The sequence below is a fragment of the Gallinula chloropus genome (genome assembly GCF_964237585.1).
Source record: "Gallinula chloropus genome assembly, chromosome: 1".
NCBI classification, from domain to species: domain Eukaryota; kingdom Metazoa; phylum Chordata; class Aves; order Gruiformes; family Rallidae; genus Gallinula; species Gallinula chloropus.
Window position 1 is genome coordinate 73,274,476 of NC_140085.1, and position 25,231 is coordinate 73,299,706.

The 25,231-nt window shown below is 42.1% G+C and overlaps 1 protein-coding gene across 1 annotated transcript in view; it reads left to right on the top strand.

Annotated features, from left to right (window-relative positions):
• Window positions 1-25,231, top strand: part of EFCAB6 (EF-hand calcium binding domain 6) — a gene marked incomplete at both ends in the record, with an annotated part of 113,958 nt that overhangs the window by 64,262 nt on the left and 24,465 nt on the right. The window contains 7 exon segments of the mRNA XM_084268656.1: window positions 734-969; window positions 3,012-3,108; window positions 5,710-5,828; window positions 7,401-7,614; window positions 7,616-7,629; window positions 18,942-19,097; window positions 23,159-23,354. Of these exon segments, the coding sequence (XP_084124782.1) occupies window positions 734-969; window positions 3,012-3,108; window positions 5,710-5,828; window positions 7,401-7,614; window positions 7,616-7,629; window positions 18,942-19,097; window positions 23,159-23,354 (1,032 nt within the window).

The window sequence follows — 25,231 nt, forward strand, 5'->3', positions numbered from 1 at the left end:
ACAGTGATCTGAATCAAGACTCATCTTCCAGCTTTTCTACGTTTGCTTATTATTTTCTGTAATTACCATTAGAATGAACTCCTTGAATTCCCACCATGAGAATCTCTTACGCCACAGAGTAAAAGCGATCATATTTTATGAAGGAGAGAAGCTGCAGTCATTATCCTTATGCTCAGTTCATCCCACCCCATCCCATCCCTATTCCCTGGGAGGCATGGAAAGATCAGTATTCAGGAAAAGGATTCTCTGTTCAAACTGACTTGGTCATCCCTAGTAAAGTTGATCATATTGGCTCAGCATAACTTCAGATATCTGAAGAACTGCACCATTTTAAAGGTGTTTGAATATTTTGTGTCTATTTTAACAGGAAAATCTATTTAGCTGGTAGATCACTTGCAGTAAAGTCTTACAGGTTTTCTAAAGGTGTACAAGGGTAGAAATGAGGCACCTCTTAGTACAGTATTGATGGAAAGTGAAAGCTTATTTGTAAATTGGCATGAGGGTGGCTGTTTGATGCTTCCTACTTTTCCTCAGTTCCCTACATGGAAGACTGCAGTTTAATGTGGACTAACCCAAGTGCTTAGTAAGGCAGTACCACAAATGCTTTGTATTCTCAAACTGCGCTAAAATATTTGCCTGTTGTGAAAACAAGTCTAGAGCAAACATTTGTTATTTATGTTTAAAAACATGTAGTTGACGTGTTAAATATATTTAGTTAAATATTCCTTGTTAGGACACCTATTCTGCCTTCCGTGAAACAGACAGTAACCATGACGGTACCATCAACACGCTTAACTTTCGGCAGTTCCTGGACAGCCTTCTGCTTTGTCTTAGAGATGAGGAATTCCTGCGCCTACTCGGTTTGCTGGGAAGGAACCTGACCTCCACGTTGAATTACCAAGAATTCTGTCACCTGTTCCACACCCAAGAAACTAAGGAGGTACCTCCTTGGCTCGTGCCACCTCACAAGTGAGAAAGAAAATTGTATAGTGCCTAGGGTAACCTGATGTGCTTACAGAAATGAATGTGTGAAAATTTGTATTGGGTATAGCTGAAAAATAAAGATATGATTAAAATACATCTTTATCAAGCTGAAGTTGGGTAGCTTTACCAAGGTCTCAGTGATTTATGACTCCATTAAATCAGATATTGAATCCACCACTAGGTTAAAATGCCAGAACGACCCCTGGGGACTGCTTAAATCTGTAAGGTCAAACATATGTACTGGTTCCCACGTTGAAGCTTATTGCTGAGCTAGCCTCAAACTGGACAACTTTGCTGCATTTTCCAAGCATGCAGAACTGGGGCCATGGTCTGGAAATCAAATTTCATTTTGGATTGAGGAGCAGCCAGAGTGTTACCTGTCTGGCACAATGCCTGTCAGTTCTGAGACTAATATTTATTGCCAGTGCTCATTACAGTAGCCCAAGCCTCATTCTCCAGACCTTTAAGCCACTTTTCAGGGCACTGAAAGTAGACAAGGACAGGTGAGGTGCACAGAAGCACTGAGGCAGCGTGGAGTGTGTGGAGGATAGAGAGAATAGTGCTGCGACCTCCCTTCCTGAGAGAAATCATGCTGCTTAAAACATCTGGAATTTTAAAGTTTGAGCTTAACTTTAATGATAAATAGCATTTAGGCATTAAAAAATTAATTCTGAAAACTCAGTGTGAAACTCTGTTTAACTACACAAACAGAGATAAATTCATAAAAATAATGGCAAGATACAGCAGGACTGAAAAAGCTCCTGATCAGAAGCTCATCTCTGCTGTGGCAGTGAAGATGTGATATATACACATAGGCTTATTTCCCAGTTTTTATTTGTCTCTTGCAGCATTACTGTTGGCTCTGATGTTAGTAATATTTATCTGCTTGGTTTGTTTTTCTTTTTTACTGAATTGGACAACTGAGTGAATCAAGGACATCAGTCTAAAACAAGAAAGGAAACTGATGATGATTGAGCCTTGCTAACAGTTGGAGTCTGAGACCAACTACTGTCTTGCTCTCATTTCTGTTTCAGTATGGACTTAGCTAGAAATTGAAGCATTTTGAATTTACCTTCAGAATTTCCTCATTTCGAGTACTATTACTGTTTCAGCAAGGAAAATATAGTGATTGAAAGACTTAAGAGCACTTGTATTTTCACAGCTAAGTTTTCAGACTTTCTGTTGGTCGATTGTTTAGGTTTATGGACTCTTTGCTCAAGCAGTGTGAGTTGGAAAATCTCAGAAGGTACCCAGGCACCTAAAGTAGATCAACGTGACATTCATGTGTCTAAATCCAAATGTAGCCCTCAGCAAAGGCTGTCAAAGTCTAGAACCCCAGGAGCTCAAAAGTGGCTGAGTAGGCAGTGTTGCAGCTCTCTAGGATCTAAGTTCTGGTCTGTGCGTGCCATGGGTAGTACAGTAACAAGCAGGTCAGATGTAGTTACCACATCTCACCTGGTCTATGCTGGATCCTAATCTGAGGCCCCCATAATCTTCTGTTTGCTTGGATTCAACCAGAAGCACAAGGCCCCCAAAAGCTAGACACTTGTAATGGGACCGGAATTTGCAAATATGGGTCTTACTCCCCAGACTTACTAGTCGTGCCTTGGTGACTCACAAGGATAGTTTTGATCTACATTACTGATGTAAATCAAGGATAATCTTCCTGGAGTCACTCCAGGATATAATTGTTTCTGCGATAATTAACATTTCCTTCTATGTGTATAAATGATCCATGCTGGCTCTTGAGTTTGAGGGAGAATTGAACAACATTGGTTTGAAAATAAATAGGGAATTACAAAATTTAAAATATCTCTGCTAACCTGCAGCTAGGGAAATAAGGCAGTATTTAAAGAATTAAGTTTATGCAGATGTGAAGTAACAGTCTTTAATGGGTATCTTAGAAACTAGGAAACACACCACCACCACCATGAAGAACAACAAAAGGGAAGGAAACTCGTGGAGATTAAAGATCTCACTAATGTAAAACATAGTTAGTTGTTGTTTTACTTTTTTTCTTTTCTGAGAAAAAAACAGATGATAACGGATGCAGAGCTAGCTTGTGATCACGCTCATTACTACCTTGTTATCAAAGCAAGAACCAGATGGCATGACCTAGCAAGGGTAAGAAGAATGTTTTCTTTAAATGAATAAGCAGCACTAATAGACTTCAGAACATTATGCAATGTTGATCTTCAGATTCTATAAATATTCAGAGACCCTTGCAAAATAGCTCATTAATGATAAAAACTTATTATGTGGTTAAAAAAATCAACAGTTTGAATAATATTCAATTTTTAAATGTTGATTATGAAGTAGATGCTTTTAGTTATTTCTAAACTTTCTTTATATTTTACTATTCTTGGTTTTATTTGATGTTTCTGTTATAAGGGTAGTAATGGACATCATGTGAGGCCCGTTTGACTACGTGCTGTACACAAACATAGGCCTATTTCTGTGCTGACACCCAGTGTTGCCCAGCACAGCGAGGCATTGACTGCGATGCGTACACCAACCAGAGACCCTCACAAAACTGTCTGTGGTGGGTTCACCCTGGCTGGAGGCCAGATGCCCCCCAAAGCCATTATATCCCTCCCCTCCTCAGCTGGACAGGGGAGAGAAAATACAACAAAAGGTTCTTGGGTGGAGATACAGACAGGGAGAGATCACTCACCAGTGATTGTCACGGGTAAACCAAACTCGACTTGGGGAAAATTAGTTTAATTTCTTACCAACCAAAGCAGAGTACGATAATGAGACATAAACCCAAATCTTAAAACACCTCTCCCATCTCTCCTATCTTACTGGACCCAAATTCACTCCCAGTTGCTCTACCTCCTCCCCTGAGTGGCACAGGAGGACAGGAACTGGGGGTCGCGGTCTGTTCATCACACGTTGTCCCTGCAGCTCCTTCCTCCTCAGGGGAAGGACTCCCTATGCTCTTCCCCTGCTCCAGCATGGGCTACCTCCGACAGGAGACAGTCCTCCACCAACTTCTTCAATGTGAGCCCTTCCCACAGACTGCAATTCTTCACCAATTGCTCCAGCATTGGTCCCTTCCACAGGGGGACCAATCCCTTCCACATACCTTTGGAACCCGACTGCTCTAGTGTGGGTCCTCCATGGGGTCACAAGTCACAGAATCACAGAATTACAGGGGTTGAAAGAGGCCTCAAGAGATCATTGGGTCCAACCCCCTGACAAAGCAGGTTCCCTAGGACAGGGAGGCATCCAGACAGGTCTTGAACATCTCCAGAGAAGGAAGATGCCACAACTCCCCTGGGCAGCCTGTCCCAGTGCTCTGTGACCCTCGCTGTGAAAAAGTTCTTCCATATACTGGTGCAGAACTTCCTGTGCTCCAACTTGCAGCCATTGCCCCTTGTCCTGTCTCCACAGACCATTGAAAAGAGGCTGGCCATTTCCCCCTGTCTCCCACACTTGAGATATTTATAAACATTGATACATCAATCAGATCCCCTCCCAGTCTTCTTTTCTCAAGGCTTTCCTTGAAGGGGAGATGCTCCAGGCCCTTAGACATCTTTGTAGCCCTCCGCTGGACTCTTTCCAGGAGAAAAGTCCTGTCAGCAAACCTGCTCCAGCCTGGGATGCTCTCTCCATGGGGCCACAGCTCCTGCCAGGAGCCTGCTCCAGCACAGTCCTCCCATGGGGTCACAGCCTCCTTCAGGTGTCCCCACCTGCTCCAGCGTGGGGTCCTCCATGAGCTGCAGGTGTTTTCTGCTCAATCATGGACCTTCATGGGTTGCAGGGGGACAGCCTGCTTCACCACAGTCTTCTCCAGGCTCTGCAGGGGAACCTCTGCTCTGGTGCCTGGAGCACCTCCTCCCCCTTCTTCTTCACTGACCTTTGTTTCTGTAGAGACGTTCTTCACGCATATTCTCACTCCACTCTCCAGCTGCAATTGCTGATGGTGTTATGCAGTTTTTCCACCACCCCCCCCTTCTTAAATACATTATCCCAGAGGCGCTACCACCATCTTGGAGGTGCAGGGTGTTTGCTCTGCTGAACATGGGGAAAGCTTATAGCAGCTCCTCATGGAAGCCACCCTGTAGACCCCCACTACCAAATTCTTGCCATGCAAACCCCACTGTCCTATAAAAAGGATTTCTATCCTCTTACATTTTTAATCCTGTTGAATAGTTGTAATATTTGGGGAACAGAGGAGCATGAGGAAAAATTAATACTTTTCATTAAACGATTGTGTCAATCAGGCAATAGTCCTGGTAGTCTCTGTTTGCAAGATCAATGGTAAAAACCCCAACTAACCCACCCAGAAAACCTACCAAAACCCAAAGCACAACCTAATTCCTATTAGGTATAGAACAAGTTGGGGAGAAAATCTGCAGGTATGCGATTTTCAAGTGCCTTCATCTTCCACTGGCGCGCTTCAGCACCAGGCATACCCACAGCTGCACACGTGCTTCTCGTGCTCGTATCCCCCTGTGTTTGCTGTCAGTCAGGAACTTTCCACACAGAGCACATCAGCTGAACACCTGCAATGACAGTCCTCAAGCTCTGAGCCGTGTGCCCGCAGCCTAAAGCAGGGAACACTAAAAACCAAATGAAATAACATTAAAAGATGAAATTCAGGTGTGCACCATTTCTGGTTTCTTTCTCAATTCCCATTATTCATTAAGCTTAGAGAGAGATCAAACGTTTTGTCAGACTTGTTGGTTCTTGTTAGTGATGATTTCTTTTACGTTTCAGAATTTTCAGGAATTTGACAGTGAAGGAAACGGCATCATACAGCCAAGGGACTTGAAGAAAGTCTTGTTCAGATTTGGCATTCCGATCACCCCAGAAGAATTTAAGCAGCTTTGGGCAAGGTATGACAACTCTAAATGATTAGCTCTTGCAATAATGTATCTTTTATAGGATTACAGAACCTTTGGTAGTGCAGTGAATGACAATAGATTACACTGCACAAAGAATCTTTTGTTATGATTGTGACCTCAGATCATGACACTGTTACAGGAGGCTATGTCTTATCATACTAAGCTCAAGAAGATAATTAGATCCATCAGTTTCCCATACCACTTTCTCTTGGCTTCAGCTTTACTGATCCCTTTAGTTTAACATGCATTTTCTTCTTGGATGGCACCTTAGGTCACTGGTTAAATTAACTTGGTTTTCATCAATTTTGTTTATACACACAAATGGCTACCTTGGTTTGTGATGGGTGAAAGTCACTTCCAAGTGTCTCGGGTCAGCTGGAAACTGCAGACAAAACTTCTGTCCAGTAGCTCTGTGGAGGGTCTGTACTGCACCCCTGTCTGAAGACAGTGCTACCAGCCTCTCCTTTCCACAGTGCTAAAGTTACTTACAATATTTTCAACCTAAATAAAAGTGATTCAGTCAAAAGAAAAATGCTACATACCAAATACATAACAAAAGAAAGTACAGTAATTTCATGCTGTGTAAAGATGGCAAGCAATATCATGGAATGTTTTCATAGACAAGTAATTTGTTGTGAAGAGAGGGAAAATACTTGTCTGCCTTCAACAAAGAAGAGCTGTGCTATAAACTGTGTTTGAAATGGCTTAGATGTCAGCTGTATGTGACATTATATAAAATGCCACCTTCATTACAGGTCTCTCTAAAAAAAATAATCACTCTTTAACATATAGAACCTGAGTGTATTGCATTTTGGTTTCAAACTGCATTAACTATATAGTTTTTCCTTAGCACTGATTCATCTCTGAATTATTTTCTACCCCATTAGACTTTACTTTCCATTCTTATTCCTTATGGATGCCATGGCACATTGAAGAGTTTCCTTTTCATGCAGTTATCTTCTGCAAAACTTCACTCCCATCAACCACTCCTTTTATAGAATAGCTAAAATCTGCTACGTGCCTGATATGTCTGTAACCTGAATAAAGGAATTAGAGTGAAGCTCAGGCTAAATTAGGCATTACCATGCATCAGAGCACTAGCAGGGAGAGAAACTGCAGGGGGAAAAGCCTATGGAATAGTTTATACCTAAGAAAATATGAAAAGTGTTTATGAAGATAAACCTATGTTTCTGAAGGATGATTACAATTCTGAGCATCTCAGACTTGTGTGACCAGTTTGAGGCACTTGAGACTGAATTTTTAGGAGCCCAGTTCTCTGCATCTTGAACCAGGCACTGGAAGGCTGCAGTACTGAGATCTGGAGAATACTCCTTACAGTTTGGTCCTCGAGATAGTATTCTCAGAACCAACTCTTATTACAGTGCATAAGCCCTATCTTTTGAGTCATTCCTATCTATAAAGTCATTCGTTCTCACTGTGGTATGGCACCTCTAGATGGAAGAGAAGTCAGTGAGATTTAAGCTGTTAAGTCACTTAAGGACATCCATAATGCCTTTCTATGAAGAACACATGAATATTTAAAAAGAGCATTTCTTTTTCAAGGTATGATCCAGATGCAAAAGGATATCTTACTCACCAAGAATTTTTACAGAGACTGGGGATAGAGTTTGCACCCACTGCCACGGGGCTCAGCAGACACATCACGGAAGACAGCTATGCACATTTGCAAGCACATTATAATAATCAACAAAAGAAGCATTCAGAGCTGGAAGAGCAGCAGAAACCACAAACTGAAGCTCTGCATGTAAGAGAAATTAAAAAAACAAATCAAGTAAGTTATTTATGAGCCTAGCATACAACTTTCTATGTTTGTGTTCAGTTTGTTAACGATGACATTGTGTACAACGCAAATAGAACTTTACTATAAAATCCAAAAAGCCAACCACAAAGCAACTGAAAAGGAATCTCACAAAGTGCTGAACGAAGCTTCTCCACAGTGTTATTCCTGTGTTTTGCTGGAGATCACTGTGCACAGTTGAGACACTTTTTATGCATATTCTCCATGGCTTATATCACTTATTTTACAGACTTTATGGCAGCATCTATACTGAGAAATCAGAGCATCCAGAGACGTTCTCAGACTCGGTCATCTATGTTGCTAGCCTGCCAAAACAGTCCTCATCATGCTTTGCCCTGTGTCAGCTAATGTTTTCCCTGATCACTCCCAGCACTGTTTGGGAGAAAGAATGCTTCAAGGACCGTTCCTAATAGGCAGTTTGCGGGCAGCTGCTGCCTTTTGGAGGCTAAGAAGGTTCACAAGCAGAGATGTGCCAGCTGGCCTCTGTGCCCGGAGCGCTCCCTGGCCTGTTTATTGGTACCGTCTCAACTTGTGGTTCCAGTCATAATGCTGCTGTCAGCTCAGATCGAGAGAGAAGAGCAAGTGCAGTGTTTGTCACCCTGCAGGTCTCTTCTTCTCACATTGCTTTGGGCAACATGAACTTAAATCTACTTGATTAGACTCAACAGGGGCTTTTCCTACAGTTGAAATGGCTGGGTGTGTAGGAGACTGTGGTCCCATACCCTACCTTGTCCCTTGGATGAGGGCCAAGGAACAATCACAGTTGGTTTCACATCCCTCTGGTTAAATTGTGAGTAAATGGCTTTGTAGACGCAGCAAAAAACAGCCCTGACAAGGATGGACCCAGGCTCCATATGACAGAATTAAGCATCGTGTCTCCAAGCAAGAGGAGTCCCTGCCTCAAACAAAAATCAACACTCACAGAGTTAATAGGTCATTGCTCCTGAGAAGAGCATTTGACAAACAAATGACAAAATGATATCCTACTCAGAATGCAGTCTAATGATCCATGCTTGCCCTAGTGAGTCAGCAGTGATTAGCCTGCTGCTGCTACAGGATTCCTGCACCTGCCAGCAAATTGAGGCAGCGGGAGAATCCTCTACCCTGGTACAGTGCTGTTAAAACTTGGTATTTCCAGGTTGTGGATTAGGCACCACCTGGTTGCTTACCATGTTTCCTGCTTGTGCTTTCACTCTTGTCCTGAATTGATTTTGTATTTTTTTTTATTATTATTATTTTTAGTTTGGACTCTAAACCCTCAGGAGCAAATGACATGTAAGAATATACCCCCAAGAGCACAGATTTGCTTTCTTTTGTGCTCAGAAAATGTCTAGAAGTTGGAGGAACTAATAAATTCTTATTGATAAGAATGGTAATTCCCCATGACATTATTGGTAAAGGTGATGCACTTACGAACAAAGAAAAGCAGATAAAAAGGCAGCTTGGGAAATCATTAGACCAAAAAAACCACAAAACACAGAGGGAATCCTGTAAGCTAAGGCTTTTGTCTTTTTACCCTGCTTTTTTAAATTCTGTTTTTCAGAATTTAAATTCATTTCAGAATTTAAATTTAATTTCTCAGCCTATTTCCCAAATAGGCTGAGGCTATCAAGGGCAAAACTGTCCTTTCCCTTCAGCATCACAAGTCTCCCACCTGCATTGCAGCTCTGTGGCATAAGCTGCACTTATGACACCCACAGGTATCAATGAGCGTTACACCTGTTAAAAATTGCATAATATACAGCAGGGATGGTTAGGCAGCTGTTGTGTTTTAGGCATTGCTTATTACTGTATTTGTAACTGTCTGATGTGAAACTTAGGCCCCTGACTAAGTTTCATTTAAGCCCATACTGGACTCCTCCGTTCCGTTTGTTGTACCAAACAGTTGTATCTACTCTTACAGACAGCTGAAGACCTCTTTTGGTCAAGAACTTTCTATTTCTTTCTGGTAAGTGCAATGCCAAGTGCAAAGCAGTCCTGCCTTCAATGCTATAAATAAGAAGCAGCTCTGCAAGTAGGGAAGATGCTGTGCTGCAAGCAGAAATTATGCAGTGTGGCTCAAAGATGCAAATACTCATCCTGAAGCAGCTGGAGAGTAATTAAATCAATGGGAAAGACATGCTGGGTAAAAATAAAATAGTCATGATGTGACACACTGGCAGGTCCACATCATTTAGAATTATTTACTTTAGAGAACCTACCGTAACAACAGCTACATATAGAGCCATGTATCTGGCAACCAGACACACAAATACATACATATGAGAGCAGAGTGATTACTCAACTGTAACTTGGAGGAAAACAGAAATTGGCAGACTGGGTCAAGTACAACTAGATTCAGTTACCTGCAAGCAACCAGAGCCAGATGTTTCTGGTTGAGGTGGAGCAGCCTCCTAATAACTTGACATGCAATGTTCTGCCCCCCTGCACTAAGGCTGTCTCACCCCAGGCAATGACTAAGTTTGGTTTTAGTCTGCAGATGGGAGTTTTACATCACTTTGAAAAGTTCTGTTCTAATTCTTCATAAGATTCCATCTTTTCTTGATTTATATATGTAAGACACCCAGTTCTGTTCTTAATCTTTTGAAATATCTAGCAGCTGCAGCTTCCCTTGGGAATGAGTTCGTAGCTTAATTGCTCGGGGTCTGCAAAAGTATGTCTTACAATTGATTATTGCCACCTCTCAGTTCCTCTGAATGTTCTCTTCTCATCTCCCACACTTCCTCACTTGCCTCCTGGCCAGTGGGAGCGGTTCTGTGATAGCAGTTCCTGTCTGGTTTTCTCTCTTGGAAAGCTGGAAGAGCATGAGGGGTTGAATCCAAGCCTCTGAACTCCTCAGATTTCACCCAAGGCCTTGGAAAGCCATAAATGACTCTTAAGCTGGAGTCATTGTCTGATGAATGAAATCCATCCACATGGTGGCTGTGAAGGCAGTGGCCCAGCCAAGTGTCAGCCTTCCCTTCTGGGGCCACATAAGGGAGCTGAGATATGCAAAGCACAGGTGGGCACCAGACCCTTCTACCTGTCAGTCAGTGTCAGGAGATTTGCTTTCCGTCAGAAAAATGGGTGCAGTGGCTGCAAGACCTTGTGAGCCACGCTGGTCTCAGCCCCCACTTCATTCTCAATGAGTTGGAAAACTGATTCCTTTCACCTGTCAAATTCACACCAAAAGGAGGTATTTGCTTGAGGTGTGAATTCACTGGTTGTAGGACCCACTTCAGCAGCACCGAGAGCAACAGCCACTCCCCCTTCTGTGCTCTTGCTTAAACCCTCTCATTCCTATTTGCACAGTAGCTGCATCCAGCCTGTGCCCTTTCTTCTGGCTTTCTTCAAGGGCTGTGAACCTCACCCTAGCAGCTTTGGAGCAGTTTCAGTGCCCTGTGATTACACACTGCGAGGCAGACAAAAGCTCTGGACATCTTACAATTCAAAACATACTGCTGTGAGCTTTTTTTTTTTTCCCTTTTGCTTTTGTTGTAACTCACAGGAACAAATCGCCCAAATTAGAAACAGAGACTGAACAGTGGCTCTCCAGCTCTTCAAGAAAAATACAAAACATTTGCAAGAAAATATTATTTTTTGGCAATGTAGCTTGATCTATGGTTTTAATCCTCATTTTCTCCACGCACATTTTCTCACTGCTGTGAGTGGAATAATTACTGCTTGGAAGTCTTTTATCAGTCCAAAAATGTTGAATGCCTCAATTTTCCAAAAATATGACTCTCAATAACTGTTTTGATTTTACTTCAGCCTTTACTTTCATTGGGAAGATTTAAGTGGAAGATGATAGTGGTGATGAAGAGTGGTGATGAAGAGTGGCACTGAAAGTAACGTACAGTTGAAAAGGGTTCTAGAAATCTCTGTCAACAAGGGTACAACATGGACCGTATGTCACCTTCAAAGCATAACCTTACGAGATGGAAGGAACAGTGATAAATAGTCTTCTGGGGCTGGAGGAGATCAATCTCTCACTAAAATAATAAACTGCCCTTAGGGTGGTCAGCTGGTTTTGGCTTTTAGGTTGCTGTATCCTGGTTCCTAGGTGTGAACCTCTTGGTCTCTTGCTGGGCCACAGCACCTGGGCTCCATCACCTTTGTCCTTTTGCAGACTCTGTAAAGCCATGGGCTTTAAGCTGTGGCATATTACAGCAACTGAAAGAAAGCAAACTATCTGTCGGGAGATTTTAGATTGGTGTCTCTGCTGGAAAGTCTGTAGGCTTCTGAACGTAATAAAAGTTAAAACTCAGAGATGTAATTAGCAGATGTTGGATCTCTAGGGTCCCATATCTAAGAGGAGGTTGAAGGAGTCTGAGCTGGTTAGTCAGTAATTAGATACGTGGAGATTCAAGACAGGAAATCCAGTTTGAGTGCAATGCAAGTGCACTCTGACTGACGTGCAGCCTCTGCAGTGTACTTCTGTGCTCTTTCCAACACAAGTCTTGCTTTGAGGGTAAACCAAGTAGCACATGGCAAGAGGAGCAGTATGTGAGAAAGAGGAAGGAATTAACTAGAAAAAAAAGATTTGAAAGTGAGCGAAAAGTTGATAGCTCTTTAGGGGCTTTTACAGACCCTAAAACATGCTGGCAATATTGCAGTTTGCTTGAAAAGATTCACATCATGCTTTGAAACCTATATACGGTGGCTAGATTAATCGTAAGGAAGCTCACAACTATTTTCTGGAATATTACAGCAGTAGGAGCTATCAGAGCTTTTAATGGCGTGAAACCAAGGCAGGGTGAGAGGGCAACCCATGCAGCTACAGTGAGTAAGTTGAAGGAATATTGCACTCCCAAGGAAACTTGAACTTTTGAAAGACACAGGCTTTATATGAGAATGCAGGAGGAGGACTCCTTTGAAGAATTTTTACCTGATTTTAAAATAATAGATCAGTCAAGTAGCTATGATGTTTTCAGAGATTCCATTGTAAGGGATCAGATCAAGGCATCAAGGATCCAAAGATACAGAAAAGATCCCAGGAAAGTAGGATCTGGGGGAAGATTTAAAAAAAAAAAAAAAAGATAAAAAAAATCCGTTTATTCAAGCTAGGAATCATAATGGACAGTATGGAAATACCAGAAGGGGAGCAGGACATGCTGTCTGTCAGAATAGGAAACTAGGGAGTTCTGAAGACACTCTTCAGAGCCATCTGCAAGAAACAGCCAAAGTGAAATACATGAGAATTTACACATTCACATTATCTCTAGTTTAGAAATTCTGCAGCAGCTATAAGAAATACACTTACTTTGTGAGACCTTGCAACTGCAAAAGCAGAAGCAAAAGAGAATACCCTCCATATCCCCAGATCTATGTAATGGTGCCCAAACCAACAATACAACAAAATGCCATATAGATATTCTGTGCAAAAGCTGCACAAGGGGGCTGCCGACTAAGAATAAACATCTCTAAATTCAAAACTGATGCTCAGTCAATGTTACCTCCAAACACACTATAAAAAAATCTGGCTCAGGAATCTCTAAATATTAAGAAAAACTATTGAAACTGAGGGTGTCTACCAAGAATCGAATTCCTGCTGAAGGACTGTATGAAAAATGAAGATAAACACAGTAGTTTAAGTTTACACGCAGAAAGAGCTAATATTTGGTCTAAAATACTCCAAACCCTGGGCTTGGTTAAAGTGGTGAATCTGATGAAGGAACCATAAACACAGGATATGAGTACCCAGAAATCTTTTGCGTCAGAGGGAAAGTAGAAACAGAATGTAGAGCTGTGTTTTCATGGCAATGTGTGCTGCTGGGAACATTCCTCTGGTTGTGAGAGAAAAGCTCGTAAAGAAGCAAGACTATGTAGGAGTAATGGTGGGAAGTTTAAAGATGGAAGAGCAATTAGCAAGAGGAAGAGATTGTCCTTACATCCAATGGAGCTAAGTACATGTTTCAGGACAGACGCAGTCCCATAGAGGTTATTTTGAGGTAAAAGGACTGCTTATGTTTCTACAAATATTAATCAATTTCTACAAAAAATTACAAATTCAGATTCTTTTGCTGGATTTAATCATGACAGTAGTTTGCATTTTTAGGCCACTGTACAGTAGATTCTGTTTTCAAAGTCTTCCTTTAGGCTTAAAGTCCATTCTTGATTTTTCAAAGGAATGTGTGGGAAAAGCCATTCACTTGAAAAAACTGTGGCTGCTAAAACAGATGCTGAAGATGTTAAATAGAGAGGAAACCATTAGGGAATCTGAAAAAAAGTATCCAGGAGGGCCTGAGAAGTAGGACTAGACAGAAATGCAAATATAAGGGCAGAGAAATAATATAAAAGATTAAATATCCACAAGATAAAATAGAGTCGTTACAAATATGTCTTCCACAAAGATAACAAGGGTGTCCAGAGGCCTGTTAGCAACTGAATGTTGCATGAGAGTTCCTATCACATGGGCAATGTGTGCAAGTAGCTTTTGAGTTACTACACAAAATAGATGTTCTGGGCTGTAAATCCAGGAAAAGAATTCTCATTTATAAGGCATTGATAAAGACAACTCTTGGCCTTATGCACAGTTGATCTAGAAGACAGATAAAGTCTTCAAAAGATGTTTTACAGGCAGTATTATTGAAAAATATCATCAATGGAAATGCATGGCCTGTGATTCTAGGGCACTTGTCAACACCACGATTTGAGACATGACTCTGATTGAAAGAAATGTCACGTATTTGTTTATCGATCTGTGATGGTCAGAGGTGAGACAAACCTCTTTGTAGGCAAAAGAAATACCAGCTTCCAGAATATAAAACCACCGTGACTTCCTGGTGTGATTCTGATTTTAGGTAAAACCATTCAATTTGTCAATAAAGTTTATCTTGGAGAAATAATTACCAACCAAAGATGAGCTTTCTAGAGCATTCAAGGAGTCTGCTCTTGAGAAATTATATGACACAGAGAATGACATCTGCATAACACCTGGAACTACAATTTAAGAAGAAAGAAAATGTATTATTCTATTTCTGAGGAAAATGGGATAGGTTGGGTGAGGCTGTACAGAAGATGACACAATGCAGAAAGCCACAAAGGTTACCACCTGTTGGGTAGCAAGGCCATTGCATACCAAGGCCATATGACCAGATCAGAGTTTTCTGTGCTTAGCAGCATACACGTGATGTTAACAGCATAGTGATGTCAGCGTGCTATTATTTGACCTTTCTCACAGAGTGCAGGACACTCACAAGAGTGTTGAAAAATGTGAAAGACAAGACCATATGTTGATTCATCTGAACCTGTTCTAAGTGTCTGACTTGGGCATTAACCTGAAATCACATTTGGATTGAATTTAACATCAGAACATGTTATAGCATATACTAATGCCCAGAAATTTTGTCTAGCAATGGTGCCCTGTTCAGCAGCTCAAACCTGAAATGAATTGTAAAGAATGAAGGACATCCAGATATCCTGAACACAACGGTGAGCTGAGTTAAAACTGTTGAAAGACTGTTCAAGCAAGCTGTGAAACTGAGAAATGGTTCATACTTTCACTGAACTTAAGAAGAATATAATTGAAAAATGTTTTCTCGCCAGACGGTGTTTAAGGAAAGGTTGGATGAGGTACTTATGGACATGGTTTAGTAAGTAATACAGGTGGTAGGGGGCCAGTTGGACTAGATGATCTTGGCAGTCCTTTCCAAGCTTAATATTTCTATGATTCTCTGAAACTTGTCTAAGCAGAGAGTCCCAGTAGTCCATATAACAGTGGAAGGTACAATGGGTCTGAAGCATATAACAAATTGCTAACTACCCACCTAAGTCATATTGTAATTTGGGTTTTTTTATGTAGGTGATGCTGTTTGCACACAGTGGTATTTCCTGGACCCTGAGGCATCTGCAAAGTCCAAAAGGACAGATTCATAGGAGAAACAATTGTCAAGGAAAATGTATTGTTCTTCTAAAGGCTGTACTGAATTTACAGATTCTTAAAAACAAACAGAAAACCAAAGATTCTGCAATGCTCTGAGAGGAAAGGCAGCACTCAAGAAGTGGGCCTATGTGTTGGAGCACAGGAAGTTCTGCACCAAAAGAACTTTTTCACAGTGAGGGTGACAGAGCCCTGGGACAGGCTGCCCAGGGAGGGGGTGGAGTCTCCATCTCTGGAGATATTCAAGACCCATCTGGACACCAATCTGTGCAATATGAGCTGGGGAGCTGCTTTGGCAGGGGGGGTGGACCTGATGATCTCTCGAGGTCCCTTCCAACCCCTATGATTCTATGATTCTATGAACTTCATGAGTTTCAAGAAGGCCAAGTGCAGGGTCCTGCACCTGTGTCAGTGCAACCCCTGGTATCAGTACAGGCTGGCCAATGAAGGGATTTTCTGCAGCCCTGAAGAAGAGGAGTTTGGGTACTGGTAGATGAAAAGCTGGATATGACACAACAATGTGCACTTGTGGCCCAGAAAGCCAACTGTATCCTGGGCTGCATCAAAAGAAGCATGAACAGTAGGTTGAGGGAGGTGATCCTCTGTTCAACTCTGGTGACACCCTGGGAATACTGTGTCCAGCTCTGGAGACCTCAGCACAGGAAAGACATGGACCTGTTGGAGCGAGTCCAGAGGAAGATCACAAAGATGACAGAGGGCTGGAGTACTTCTCCTATGAAAATAGGCTGAGAGAGTTGGGCTTGTTCAGCCTGGAGAAGAGAATCAAGGAGACCTGATTGTGGCCTTTCAGTAATTAAAGGGGACTTGTAAGAAAGGTGGCAACAAACTTTCCAGTGGGGCCTGGTGCAATAGGACAAGGGGAAATGGCTTTAAACTAAAAGAGGGTAGATTAAGAGTAGATAGAAGTAGAAGGTGGTGAAAACACTGGAACACATTTCCAGGGGAGGTGGTAGATTCCCTGTCCCTGAAAACAGTCAAGGTCAGATTGGAAGGGGCTCTGGGCAACCTGATGTAGTTGAAGATGTCCCTGCTCATTGCAGTGGGGGTTGGACTAGATGACCTTTAAAGGTCCCCTCCAAACCAAACCATTTCATGATTCTATGACTACATTCTTATGAAAGAAAAAATGTGAGGCTCAGGAGCTGGCTGATTGACAGTGGCTTAATAAGGAGCAGAGCGAACTGGTCTGTGCTGAGAGATGCACAGACAGACTCAGCGAGAGGCTGAGGCAATGAATCACGCTTGATTATGTCAGCTACACTGTTGAACTGTGTTATCACTGTAATAAGCCTTTTATACTACAAATCCCGACTCTCTTAACGAACCCAGCCTCCATGCTCTGCACCCTAGGGCTGTCAGAAAAAGCAATACCAGAGCAAATGGAGAGCAAGTGCAGGTATTAACCCAGATCCAACCTTTTGCTTTTGCCACAAGGGTATCATCTTATAATAATGCATAATTATATATATTATATTATTATATATTATATATAACATATAATTTGTGTGTTCTTGGTATCAAGACGTAATTCACAACTGTTTTAATTTATACTAATCTTAAGTGACGTTGCTAGTTGCAGACATGCGGTAAGGAGAGTCGTTTGTGCCTGCCTTGTCCTCCTGAGCCAAAATACAGAGAGGCCTTTGTTGAATCAAGAGGCAGAGAGGGATATCAGTTGGGTCTCCAAAGTTTGATCAAAAAGGCCCTGATGCCTTTGAAGTGTAAGTAACAAAATAAAGTGGGAGGAAGACTGTTTTGGGTTTGTGTGGCAAGGTTTTGGTAGCGGGAGGTCCTGCAGAGGCGGCTTCTGCAAGAAGCTGCTAGAAGCTTCCCCCAGGTCTGGCAAAGCAAATACCAGTGGGTATTGACCCTCCACTGACCAAGGCTGCGCCCATCAGCAATGGTGGTAGCACCTCTGTGATAACATAGTGAAGAAGAAAAAAACCCAAAACCAAAAGTGGATGCTTTTTGCCACCAGAGAAGGGAGTGAGAAGATGTAAGAGAATGTGCAGGCACCAAGGTCAGTGAAGAAAGATGGGGAAGAGGCACTCCAAGTGCTGGAGAAAAGATTCCCCTGCAGCCCAGAAGACCATGCTGAAGCAGGCTGGAAGATGATGGGGAGTAGAGATTCTACCTGCAGTCCATGGAGGACACCATGGTGGAGCAGGTGGATATATATGAAAGATATATATCTTCCCCTGGTGGGAAGCCCAGGCTGGAGCAAGCTCCTGGCAGGACCTGCGGCCCATGGAGTGAGGCAACCATGCTGGAGCAGGTTTGCTGGGGGAACTTGTGTTCCTGTGAGAGAACGTGCTGGTGCAGTCTGTTCCTGAAGGTCTGCACCCCATGGAAGCTTGTGCTGGCACAGTTCATGAAGAACTGAAGCCCTGTGGGAAGGGCTCATGTTGGAAAAGTTCATGGAGGACTGTCTCCCATAAGAGGGACCCCATGCTGGAGAAGAGTGAGAGTAGACCTTCGTCTAAGGAGGAAGGAGTCCACAACCCCCAATTCCCGGAGAGAAATTGATAATAAAGTTGAGCCTGGGAAGAAGGGAGGGGTGGGGGAAGGCATTTTAGGACATGGGTTTATTTCTCATTATCCTGCTCTGGTTTGATTGGGTAATAAATTAGATGCATTTTGTTCTAGGTTGAGCCTGCTTTGTCCATCATGGTAATTGCTGAATGATCTTTCCCTGTCCTTATCTGGACCCATAAGCCTCTCAATACATATTCTTTCCTCAGTCTAACTGAGAATGGGAGTGATAGAGTGGTTTTGATGGGCATCTGGCCTCCAGCCAGGATCCACCCACCACGAAGAGTCAAGATTTTGAGGCCTGAATTATATCATGTGTAAGAAATGATAAATAGAGAGGTTTTAATGTGCTGATCCGAAGTTGATGTGAGTCAGTAGAAGCTCTGCACTTCTTCCCTTGGGCGTGGATGAGACCCTGCTCCAGATACTGCTCAGGTGTTTTTGTTGAAATAGTTCTTACTATGTCAAAGTTTTGGGAGCCTCAAATTGCAAAAAGTGTGCTGCACTTCACATCTTAACAGCTGTGCTAAATATTGTGTAACTCTGGCCTGTGCAGGCTTCAAGAGAGAGCACTGTTTTGTTGCTGCAGCTCTGAACAGGGAGAGTAAGGGGTTAATAACCCAAGGAGCATTTGTTTACAGTGGGAGGCTCCAGCCATGCAATTCCATGTGCAAATTAATTGGGGGGGGATGTTGGTTTGAGGTGCATTTGTGAACGATTTGGCAGTCTTTGAATAAATTATATGAACTTAACACACACAAATAAGCTCCAAAATCTTTCTCTGCCCCTCCACCCCTATTTTGTATATTTATTTGTTTCCTTTTTATCTGATTTAACAAAGGAGCTAAAATAAACATCTGCTGTCTTTCAGGAATAAATTTAGGGATTACTTCCAAGATTTCAATAAGGCTTTTCATAAAGCAGATAAAAATAGAGATGGCTACGTAAGAGTATGTGACCTGCACAGGATCCTACAAGCATTCAACGTTTACCTTGATCACAACCAGTTCAGAAGTCTTCTAAACAGGTTGGTATGATTATCTGCTAAGCACTTCACTGGTCACACCCAGCAAAGCCTGTAAGCTTCTACTTAGTGTTAAGCATATAAGAACCTTTGTTAAAACTAATGGAGATACCCACATGCTTAAAACTGCAGATAAGTGAAAAAATCTTTTAAAGTAATGTATTGATTCTGCAGGTAAAGAGAGGGAAATGGCTTCTGACATAAAAATGTATGCTTTGAGTATGTGTTTGTTTGCTAGTTTGTTTTATTTAATTTCCATTCAATAGAGCAAGCGTGTGAAAGAGATATCCTGTTTAAAATAGCAACAGAATTAAATCAGGTTATAAAATAGCAGTAAGCCTCAAATGATCCAGTGCGGCTGCTATGCAAAACTTTGCCTTTAATTCTCTGTGTTAATACACAGTAATACAAGTAAGAAGAAAAAGTCTCTTTTGTAGAGGCTGAAGAACACAAAGGACCTCCTCTGACATTAGGTAGCTGGGGTTCTCTGCACCAAACGGCCCCAAAATTCATATGCCTGCAGAACTGGGTTTTGTTCTCCAGATCATGCCAGACCAGGCTCCTTTTAATTTTCTTTCCTTTCTTTTCTTTTTTTTTTTAATAAAATTAACGAAGTCCTTTCACAGTTCACCTTTAATTGGGTGATCAACTTTTTTGTGAATTGAAACCTTAATAGGAATCTGCTGCTTGTTTCTTTCTCAAAGACCTCTTGATGATAAACACCTCCATTCATTGTAATTTTGTGCAGATTATTCCTTTCTTGATCCAAAATAGTCTTTTCTAAATAATACAGAGTAGATTAGCATATGCATTTAGTTTTATTACTAAAATTTTAATGCCCACTTGGCAATTTATTTCTCCGCTGAAATGGTGTTGATTATTTCCTTTTCCACACACTGTCTCCAATATTGGAGCCAGCTTGACACGGGTAGTATGTGGGAGTGCTGTGCAGCTGCAAGATGCAAAATCAGGGCTCTTGAATATTTTTTTTCTTACTAGCAGATATGGGGTCTATAGTTAATTTCTTTTCCAGCCTGTTTTATAAAGCTTCCTCTTTGTTTTACTGGCTCTCCCCATTAATTAGACATTCTTGAAACTGGATATTCTGGTGACTGGTAGCTGAGGCATTGGTCCCCAGTGATTTACTGTGGAAACAGATTATAAAAGTATGTTACAGTAATTCTGTTTTAAATAAGAAAATCAGGGTTGTGTGGTGGTGGGGCAATATCCTCTGTCAAGTCTTGGCTCTCTAGGACTTGCCTTGACCCTAATTCTAACAAAAAAGCTGGAGGCAAGACTGAAAAAAGTCCAACCTTTCTCCTGCAGCATTGGAGTTGTCTACTCAACACATCTGTGTGAAGCATCTATAGTTCTGATAATCGGCTATAAAATTATTAAAGTCTATTAAAAACCTCTCCATAGATGGTAACTGTAAATGTCAATCTGTAATAATTCCATGGGAGCCAATGGAACTGTATCAAAAACATCCAACCTGTACTGTAGTGTGGAGGTTCTCTGATTGTCTTTCAGTGGTGGGAAATTCCATAAACTGACTGCACTGGCTTTATACCAGGTGAGAGAGAGTAGAACAAGTCCCTGCTATGGTATCTCTTGTGGTGGTGAACTCTACAGGCTCATTAGATGGGGTTGAAGTCTTTTCCTTAAGTGGTCACAAATCACAGGACATTAGAGGAAAGCAGCTTTTCATGTAACAGTGCTATTTATCTCGTCTTACTTAGTCTTTCGTGCTAAATAAAACTTATTTCACATATTTTCTGCATATGTGAAGCTTGCTTTAATTTCAACCTTTTTACAGCAAAACATCTTTGAATAAAAATTAATTTATCTTGGTGACAAAGTCCTCTGCAAAAAAAAAAAAAAAGCTTAAAACATCCCCAAATTATATGCAAGATCTTGTATTTCCCTGTGCTGATATTTGATGTAAAAATATATTCACTGTTGTTACCTGGAGCTATCCATAGTCAGCTCTGTAACCCACTGAATTTCCGATGCGACAGAAGATGATATCCCCTGGTGTCTGTTACCCAGCAGGTGTTTTATCTGACAGACAGAAGTTCGGCAAGTCAGGAGTGCAGCCTGCAGAGCCCGTGGGCTGGGCTCCCAGGTGCAGCCTGACCACGAGTGATCAGAAGAGAAATCCTCCCTGGACACAGCGTGCCGTCAGTCAACGGCAGCAGCAGCTGCTGGCCCAAACGTGCTGGTCCAAACGTGCCAGCCCAATCGTGCAGCTCAGTAGAAACACCAAACGAGGGAGGGCCAGTGCCTGAGACACAGTGAGGCTGAGTGCTACCAGTAAAACACTTCCCTAGTGGCCTGCAGAGTGGAGCACAGGTTCAGAGGGAAGGCAATCCCTTCTATCCCGAGCATGAGCAGAAGCATGATATGGAACCTGGTTTGATTTCCTCCCATGCCACGGAGTTGTGGGTGGGTATAGACCTGTGCTGGTACATCCATGCAATGAATCACAGGATGGGACCGAATGTCCCAGTTCATCCCTGGTAACACCAGGTTGTGTGTAGTTCTGCTGTGTTCTCTCAGAATTGTTAACGATCACAATATACTGGGAGGCATAAGCAGCCCATCAGTATCAAAGGTGGTTTTGTGCAGCAGAAAGTCAGAGTAATGTACCAGTACTTAGGATAAGGACCATCTCCCCCTCAACAGTCTGTTGGACTGTGTTTACACTGTGACATGAAAAGGACATTCAAAGACAAGGTTGGCAACTTACAGATCCTCTGGTCAAACTGGGGATGGTAAGCTCTGCAGTAGGTTGAAATCAAAATAGTATGTGCTTATAAAGCACAAAATTAATGCTGATGGACTGGAAGGTTGTGCACTTGGGCCCTGGCTAAAACAAGTCTCCTCTTGAGCATCTCAAGATTGACCTGGATTGGCATCTGAGAGTGTGGCTGCATCTAATTGATCAGATTCATAGAATCATAGGATACCAGGCTTAGACAAAAGCATTATCTAGACAGGATAGCCCAGCACCCCATCCAGGCAAATGCTGAACATGTCCAATATTGGGGAATCCACCACATCCCTGGGGAGACTATTCCAATGACTGATTGTTCTTATTGTGAAAAATTTTCCTCTACAGTCCAATAGGCATGTCCCCAGGAGTACTCATTACTCCTCAGCTTTTCCATGTGACTCCTCAAAGGAAAGGAGTCTCCATCTTCTTTGTAACCACCCTTTAAGTACTGGAACATGGTGATGAGGTCTCTCCTAAGCTTTCTTTTCTCAAGGCAGAACAAACCCAATTCTTTCAGCTTTTCCTCATATGGCAGGCTTAACAGCCCTTCGATCATCATGATGGTCCTTCTCTGGACCCTCTGCAGCCTGTCCACATCTTTTATGTATAGTGGGGACCAAAACTGAACACAGTATTCCAAGTGTTGCCTGACAAGCACTGAGTAGAGCGGGATAATGACTTCTTTCTCTCTGTTGGTGATATCCTTGTTGATACCCTTGTCAGCACTGTGATCACTCATAATGAGGTGGTTGTTCACCAAGACCCACAGGTCTCTTTCCATGGAGCTGTTCTCTATCCAGGGAGATCCCAGTCTGTGCTGCACTCCTGGATTATGTTTTTCCAAGTGCAAGACCTTACACTTGTTCTTGTTGAACTTCATAAGGTTCTTGTTAGCCCACTCTTGAAAGCCTATCCAGGTCTTCCTACAGAGTGGTGCTCTCTTCAGAAATATCTACTTCCCTGCTCAGTTTGGCATCATCTGCAAACTTCATCAAGATGCACCTGATGCTATCATCCAGATCACTTACAAAGATTTTAGTGTTGGATCCAGTGTCAATCCCTAGAGGATCCCACATTTGACAAGTTGCCAGTTCAAAGAGGAGCCACTGAGGACTGGTGGCTTAGACCCGAGAAGGAGTTTGGGCTGAAACTAACAGGATACACTGACATTACAAGCATACCCTGAAGTGCTGCTGCAGTACAAATAATACATCATAACAATTAATCAGTACAGACAACAGTGAGATATTTAAAATCATTGATATCTCATTCTCTGTTTTTCCCTTAGTTTAGGAATCAGCATTCATGACAGCAAGCTCTCTTATTTTGATTTCCTGAGAGCAATTGATGATGGCAGAGCATCTAAATACCAACAGAGACAAAAGCAGGCTGCACCACCTGCAAGCTTTGCAGCGCTCAGCTCACAACAGACCCTAATTAACAGAAAAGAAACAGTTCCATTATCTTATGATTTGTTGTATAAGGTAAGTTTCATGTGGTCATTGCATTTTAATCCCTTCTTCCCCCCCCACCCCCGCCTGGCTGGGGACTAACCCAAAGGCTACATCACTTTTCTGCTATTAATTGAATGCTGCCAACAGCCTTGGCCTGTGTAGAAATAGCATCTTCTGACAACTGCAGACTTTTAATTGATTGTAATCTGGAAACTCCACAAAACAAGCATATCAAATCAAGACTAGAGGTTTTGGGAAGAAAAGGATTGGAAAGGACAAAGCAAATAGCAAATTATCAGGACCTTTCTCTCTTCCCCAAGCCCCTTTTCCTCCTACAGTAGTCTGAATTTTGTCCGGAGCATGTAAATTCCTCATGTCTTTCCAAGAACTCTGTTGAGTTTCCTAAGTTGAGACTTATTATGTGTGGATATAACGTGCTAATGCAGGCAGGCATTATGGTTTCATCAGCGTGAGATGAAAGGATCATGTGGCAACTGGGGGCACAGACATTTGATCAGATGTGGGCATATTATCGTGGCTGCAGAAGTTGGCCCTGGTCAGCTGGGGCTCTGCACCTCTCTCCATTGATGCTCTTGGCCACTTCTGGCCCTGACACAGACAGATAAGGTGCACTAACTGTTGAGCGGCAAGTTTTCTGGTTTTCCCACCTGTAAGAAGAGAACAATAAAAGTAACCACTTCTCCCTAGAATGCTGAAAGCCCCTCCCAAAAAATCCCACTGTACACTAAGCAGTCTTAGACTATTGTGTTGGAGCCTACTGAAATGCAGTAGCCTCTAGACTACGTAATTTCTGATGTGACAGTGAGATTGTTTTCAAGCATGGGAAGGAAAAATCAAAAAGACCTTGAAGGAATGTTCCTATCACAAAGAACTCTACTGCACCTGTACCTTCAGGCCCAGTTTAAGCTCATGGCTTTAGGGGCAGCCTTATGCCTACAAAGATGGTCTGGCTATCCCCATATCCTCCTGTCTGCCTTTTGTCAAAGCTAGTAATTGACTACCTGTCCAATGACCCAGGACAGGGGACTTCAAAATGACAAAAGCCTGATGAGGTGTGTGTGTGTGTCATGGGATAGCTGCTGCACGCACAAAGGAGGGGAAAGGAGCAGTGACTGGCAAGACCAGGCGGGGAGAAATTCCCTGTAATTGATGGCTGCTTTCCTGAAATCTCAATCTGTGGACTCTGTCCTGCAGTTCATAATAGCACAGGCTTCCAAAGAAGATGTCACTAGTGATGTCACTGGTACAAGCACCTAAAAAATAGTACCTTGAGAGTTTCTGAGTCTTTACAGAAATCTTTTTTCACACTATTTGAAGACTTCTGTGACATTTGTAAACTTACTGGAGTCATGATGCTGTTTTTGGCCAGATAGACTAGCTATTGAACAGGATGCTGAAATATTTATATAAACACTTTGCATTTTTCATAGTAAGGGAAAAAAAAAATCCTTCCTGTGCTCTGCATTATTGAAATAAGAAATAGATAAATTCAGTAACACAGGTTAGTGTTTGTTAAATTTTAATAGTAGACAATATCTATCCTCTCATTGCTGTGTGTCTTGGGAATGGAGAAGGTCACAGTTTGGTATGCTGAGGGTATGATTTGAAAATGACTTTTGGTGTGAACAAATCGTCCATTTAGTCTTTTAGGATACCATTTGGATGTTAATGTAACTTCAGGGACCAAGGGATTTTTTTTCCATGGAGAGCCAGATTTTGTCCACCATGCTATAAAAAAAAGAACTTGTTCTCATTCCCCTTACATGAAAAAATAAGGAACTCCTTAGTTTTCTTCAGAGCCATTTTTTGAGTAATAATTGCTGCCGTCTATGTGACTCTAGAGACATCAGCTCATAACAAAATTCTTCTTTAAAAAGTGTGGTGGT